The 6,893-nt window shown below is 25.8% G+C and overlaps 1 protein-coding gene across 1 annotated transcript; it reads left to right on the forward strand.

The window, feature by feature from the left end:
* The first annotated feature begins 1,529 nt into the window (after positions 1 to 1,529).
* LOC124922781 (beta-glucosidase 12-like) lies at positions 1,530 to 5,875 on the forward strand. The gene is made up of 13 exons (XM_047463490.1): positions 1,530 to 1,598; positions 1,710 to 1,779; positions 1,877 to 1,935; positions 3,381 to 3,456; positions 3,686 to 3,763; positions 3,862 to 3,949; positions 4,024 to 4,279; positions 4,358 to 4,473; positions 4,857 to 5,074; positions 5,147 to 5,178; positions 5,273 to 5,375; positions 5,533 to 5,632; positions 5,707 to 5,875. Exons 1-13 carry the CDS (start codon positions 1,530 to 1,532, stop codon positions 5,873 to 5,875), a joined length of 1,434 nt encoding a protein of 477 aa, XP_047319446.1.
* Positions 5,876 to 6,893: the final 1,018 nt, after the last annotated feature.

Genomic DNA, 6,893 nt, shown 5'->3' on the forward strand with positions numbered 1-6,893 from the left:
AGTATTGTAACATAGATAAATTACTACCTTAACTTATTAAGAATCTCAAATCAATTATTTTTAAAAACTCAATTGTTTTAAAAAATAATCGTCTTTAAAATAAATCGTGCACTGAGCCCGTGAATGAATTTAAAAAATTTGTATATGCTCAAATTTATCAAAAACATAAACTATAAAATTGGAGGTGAAAATGAATGTCTACAAATATGAATTCAGTATTAGTATTAAAAAAAGATGATTTAAAGTTTATTTAAATAGTAAAAAAAATATAATAATACATTACATTTGACCACATTATTAGATTCTTATAGCCACCTTTTTAGCGACTGTAATTTACGGTAGTCACTATTTTAACGACGGTACCTAATCATGTAGCTATATTTTAGCTGATGGACCAATAGCAATGGTTAATAGTGGTTAATTAAATGTGCCTATTTTTAGCATCGGTAAAGTGGCCAATAACGATGATATTTTCCGTTGTCTTTCCTCATTTTACTAGTATGACCCTCACGGGTTGGCAAGGCTGCCTAGTTGAACCGTTGACTCACTAATCGGTGGCTGATGTCGGACGTCTATGGTTGTTGGCCTCCGCCCATGGTTGTGCATGTTAGTTGTCCTGATTTTTTTAGGCCGTATATTTTTTTTCAAACTTAAACACTGTTAGTTCTATGTTTCATTTCTAATATAGTTTATCTATTTAATAAAATATGTATACCACTTAAGTTTATTTTAAAATGGTTAGAGTTTAATTATTTTGTAAACAGATATATGTTACGTAATTTCAAAATAATTATTTGTCTCAATTCCGTACAATGAATCCGAATAAAAATATTTCTTTAAATCATTTGTTAGCTTAAAATTATTTATTATGGTGTAGAAATGAGTGTACAAATATATCTAAAAATGTATTAAAAATTATTATTTTATACACTTTAAAAAAAGTTACATCTAATTCAATAAATATTTAAAAAATTAAACAGATATATATAAAAAATAAAAATATTTTTTTAAATCATTTGTTAGCTTAAAATTATTTATTATGGTATAGAAATGAGTGTATACAAATATATCTAAAAATGTATTAAAAATTATTATTTTTATACACTTTAAAAAAAAGTTACATCTAATTTAATAAATATTTAAAAAAATAAACAGATATATATATATATATATATATAAATTACCTTTTATTTGTGTATTCTGAAAATTTATTAAAACACTGATTATTATAATTCAATTAATCTTTTAAATTAAATACAAATAAACTTACTTTTTCTACTTTTTCAAAAGCTTAAATATATTATATTTTCATTCCCATTCCCAATGATATACATATATATTATTATAATATAAGATTAGTTGAATATATAATTCTATTTAAATAGAGAAAGGTAGTTAATTTGTGTTGAATTGTGTCATTAAAGTAGATCATGGCTATTTTGAATCCAAGGTCCAATGTGATCCTAGTCTTAGTAACGACGATAATAATAATGGTTACAATTAGAGTAAAAGCAAAAACCAATTCTCCCATGTCTTCCTATAATCGTACTAGCTTTCCTCGTAATTTTATCTTTGGAACTGCTACCTCATCTTATCAGGTAACGAGGATGTAACAATTTAATTTTTTTATTATAATTTTATAAATATTTATAAAGGAAAATTAATCAATGAAATGATTTTATCATCTCCACGTGTTTGATTAATTGTAGACTGAAGGTTGCGCAAAGGAGGATGGAAAAGGTCCAAACATATACGATATTTTTACACATAAGTTCCCAGGTCTCTTTCTTTACATGTACTTTCTATAATTAATTCTTAATAAGTCAATGGTTATTTATTGAAAATAATTGATTATATATAATTTATAATAATGAAGAGAAAGTTCTGGATAGAAGCACCGGAGACGTTGCTGATGACTTTTATCATCGCTACAAGGTACATATCATCCATATATATATATTTGAAAATAATTTTTGGAGTTGGATATGAAGATTAGTATGAATTTATATTTAAAAAGTATTTGAAAATAATTTTTGGAATTGGATATGAAGATTAGTATGAATTCAGATAAAAAAAAAAATCAATTTTTTTGTAAATATACTTTAAGGACTTGTTTGAAATATTGTCACTTGTAATATGTAAAATGTAATAGTCTAATGAATTTTATTAAAACTTCATCTTGTTTAGTATGTGGTATAGATTATAACCTTTGTATATTGTTCCAAAATTTTCAATAATATTATATTGAAACTTGCTAAATAAGAAAAAAAATAATGGAAATTAATAAAAGGATTAATATATTATATTATATATATATATATATATATATATATATATATATATATATATATATATATATATATATATATACCTAATTATTAATTATTTGTTTTCTTGATTTGGTTAGAATTCTCCTCCGGATCAAAAATAATTAGAACCCATTATATAAGTTTGGGGATTGTTTTTATGTGATTTGTTTTTAAAATAATAATGTTTGGTGAAAATTAATAAATCAATTTTTATTAAATGATCCAAATATTCTTAATAATACTTTAAAAAACTTGGACATTAAACAACCAAAATACCATGGTTATTACTTATGTTTTGGTAGTAAATATCATTTACAAGTTCAAAATATAATAATTAAGCCTTTGCCCAAAAAAAATTCTTTTGTCATTTAAAAAAAAAGAGTAAAAAAATATTCAATAAAAAATAAGTATTAACAAAATTAATATGATCTGAAAATTGGTCAAAATATTACTTTTTTTACTTTTATTTTTCTTTTTGCATAGCTATTTTATTAATTTACAAATTGATAATTATGACCATTTTTAAAAAGCGAATAAATGAAATTGTGATATAAATAACAAAAATTATAAATTAATATCAGGAGTGATTATGAATTAGGATAGAAATGGAAAGTGAATGATGATGGTGGGAAAAAAGATAAAGAGTTATGAGAGAGAATTGAAGGGAAAAAAAAAATTGGTTATTTTTTCGACTATTTTCTTAGTTTCCTTTTCCAAATTTCTTCTCCCTATCATTTATTCATATTAATATTTTGAATGATTTTTAAGTAATGTCGTTAATGTCAGGAACATCAATACAGTATCTACGTTTTTATATATTCTAGTAATTTATTTAATATTTAAAAACTATTATAAAATGTATTTAATATCTCGGTTTAATTAGAAACATATATGTTCTATTAAGTATTTCCAAACAAATATTTGAAAGAATAAAGTTATAGCCCAACTTTAACCTCTAAGATATTTTTAAATAAACCAAACACTAGTGTTTTTGTTTATTAAGCAGGACTATTGTAAAAATTAAAATAATTTGTATATGTAATAAGAATGTGATTGAATTCATTAATGAAGGAAGATGTGGGACTCATGAAGAACATTGGAATGGATGCTTTCAGATTTTCTATCTCATGGGCTAGAATATTACCTAGTAAGCTTAATTAATTTCATCAAATATCATATTTAATATCTTTAATTAAATTATAAATCCCTTTAAACACTAATAAAAAGGTGAAAGATCGTAATTATTTAGAAAATAATTTGAATAAAAATCTAAAATTAATCTATATGTTAATTTGGTCCAATTATTGTGGGCTCTAAAGAAAAATAGACATTTTTATGTGAATTTTAATATTTTCTATATCTAAATTGTCAATTAGGAGGCAATCTCAGTGGAGGAATAAACAAGGCCGGCATAAAATTCTACAACAACCTCATCAACCAACTGCTATCTAAGGGTTTAATACAATTTCATCTTAATTATAACATTTATTAATTTTATTCCCTTTTAAAATTAAATTAATAAAATTGTATATTTTCTTAATTGGGCATACAGGAATCCAGCCCTATGTAACAATCTTTCATTGGGATCTTCCCCAAGCTCTCGAAGATGAATATGGCGGCTTTCTTAGCCCTCGTATTGTGTAAAGTTTTGAACTCATTATCGTACAAACAAATTAGTGTATTAATTTAACTTTTTATGTGTTGATTGATGTAGCGACGATTTTAAGGATTTTGCGGAGTTATGCTTCAAAGAGTTTGGAGATAGGGTTAAATATTGGATAACGATGAATGAGCCGTGGTCTTACAGTATTGGCGGTTACAATACAGGTCATATCGCACCTGGACGTTGCTCTGCATGGATGAACGCGGGATGTCCAGCTGGCGACTCTGGCACCGAGCCTTATATTGTTTCTCATAATCTCATCATTTCTCATGCAGCCGCAGTCAAAGTTTATAAGGACAAATATCAGGTACACATTATGGCCCAACTCTTAGTTCAAGATTCATAGAGGTTGAGTTAACTTGATTTTTATTTTTCTATGTTGTAGGGTTACCAAAAGGGACAGATAGGGATAACTTTGTTGTGTTATTGGGCACATCCCTTTTCCAAAACCAAAGATGACAAGGAAGCTGCTCAAAGGGCTATAGATTTTAATTATGGTTGGTAAGTCAAACTATAACTAACCCTCCTTAAACACTTAACATTTGTGTTAAGAGAAAGGTTAGATTATAGAAAAAGCTATATTATCGCCACTATAAATGTGATTCGAGAAATTAGTTAGTATATATAAAATAACTTAAATTTACATAATTTTGTTAACATTTTATTGTGCAACCTCAAAGTATAGTTGCATAAATTGTTGCGAAATAAGTAAAAAAATTCTAACCCCTTAAAATTGAGATTATTTTCATTTTTACTACTTTTAGAAAAACACTTTAACTCATATTGCAACATAATGCTGAAGTGGTACCTAAGTGACACTATCTATATCACATAAGTTAATGGTTGGATTGAGAACTTCAATAATTGTTTTGTATTTTGGACAGGTTTATCGATCCAATAGTGTACGGAGAGTACCCGGAGATCATGAGAGAACTTGTAGGAAAAAGACTACCAAAATTTACAGAAAAACAAGTTAAATTGATAAAAGGATCATATGATTTCGTTGGCCTAAATTACTATAGCACAAATTATGCAATAAGTGTACCTTCAGCCAATTCTGTGAACCTTAGCTACATAACTGATGCTCAAGTTAATTTCACAAGTAAGCAATTAAAATTTTCTTAATCTTTCATATATTTTTTACTATTTTAATTCTTCGTTTTACTTCATTCAGACATTCGCAATGGAGTTGCCCTAGGAAAGCCGGTAGGTGAATTATTTTATTGCATTAGTTGCAAATATAAATTAATTATTCTATTTTATTGTTTAATTTATTTGGTAAAATTTTAATTTTTTGCAGACAGGTTTGCCTGGTGTTTATAGTTACCCCAAAGGTCTTACTGAGTTATTAGTTTACACCAAGGAAAAGTATAATGATCCCATTATTTACATAACAGAGAATGGTAAGTTTACATTCTTTGGTTTAAATTATTTGAAGACTGAAAAATCATAAATGAACCCTTAATCTATTTTAAAAAAATTATATTCAATTATTTTTTCTAATTTAAAATAACCAATGAAATTAAGTTAATAAAAGAAGTTATTGTTATTTGGATTTAGGAGCGGGAGATAAAAGTAATTTGACAACAGAAGGCATTAAAGATATTCAAAGAGTATCTTTCTATTATAATCATCTCCTGGCGGTTGAAAATGCAATCAAGTAAGTGTTGCGATTTACATATATTTAATTTCTTCTTCCTATAATAATTTAAATTTAAATATATTTAATTGCAGAGTCGGTGTTAATGTAAAAGGGTATTTTTGTTGGTCATTTATGGACAACTTTGAATGGATGTCTGGTTACACCGTGAGATTTGGACTTGTTTATGTCGATTATAAAGACGGTCTCAAAAGATATCTCAAGTATTCTGCTCGTTGGTTTAAAACGTTTCTCAACAAATGAGACTCTTGAACTTTCTATAATGTAGAATTTTACATTTCATTTCAAATAATAAGATTATCGTTCGTAATCAACCAAACAATTTTCTCGTCTTTTATTTATCGTAATATTATGATAAAGTTGTAACGACTACAAATTTAAATAAGTAAAATATGTTGGTTTGATGTTAATCTTCTTTTTCTTAATAATATTTTACATATAAAATGTCTATTAGCATTTAACTATAAAAAAGAATAAAAGAAAACTTTTAATCCCTTTGGTCATTAGGCAAGATATACAACTATTTTCGTTTCTCTTTAACGACTAATTTCTAAAAATCGTAATAATATTATTCAATAAACTCCACATGAAGGCAAATAAATCAATGAGCCCAATGGGCTTGGATTGTGACGGAATTCTGGGCTGGGCCTCTTTGTTTTATCAAGCATGGAAATCTTAAATTATTATTATTTTGAGAAAAAATTCAAGAATTATATCATTAATTATTAAGTTTATTTCTGTGTAGATGATTATGCTATATTTACTATTGTTATTGCCTCCTATTTTTACTTGAGCAATTTATATAAAATACTTATAAAGATTAGATGTTTTTGTTCTTGTCTTTTTTTCATTGCGTTTGCATATAAATTAAGATTACCCATATTAAAAAAAATTCAATTGAACTAATAACAATGATTTTCATCGTTTTTCATTATTCCCGTTAATTAGTGATTATAATTAACGTATTAACACTGAATTTTAGGTTGTTAAAAGCATTTTGTAGCGAAGCTCATACGGTTTAGATTTTCATTCAAGGTTTCTTAAAACCCGAAGATTCATATGGACTTCTTTTAGTGTCTTTTATACAAATATTTTTAATTTAAAAATAGATTTTTATAGAATAATATTACATGTTCCACGGAAAACATCAAAATAATTATATAAAAACCACACAAATCAAGAAACTCAAACATCATTTGTACACAGAAAAATTAAACTTTATTCAACCAAAATCCACATTTTTATTGCAAATTTGCAAAAA

Source organism: Impatiens glandulifera, chromosome 1, assembly GCF_907164915.1.
Source record: "Impatiens glandulifera chromosome 1, dImpGla2.1, whole genome shotgun sequence".
Taxonomy (NCBI): Eukaryota; Viridiplantae; Streptophyta; class Magnoliopsida; order Ericales; family Balsaminaceae; genus Impatiens; species Impatiens glandulifera.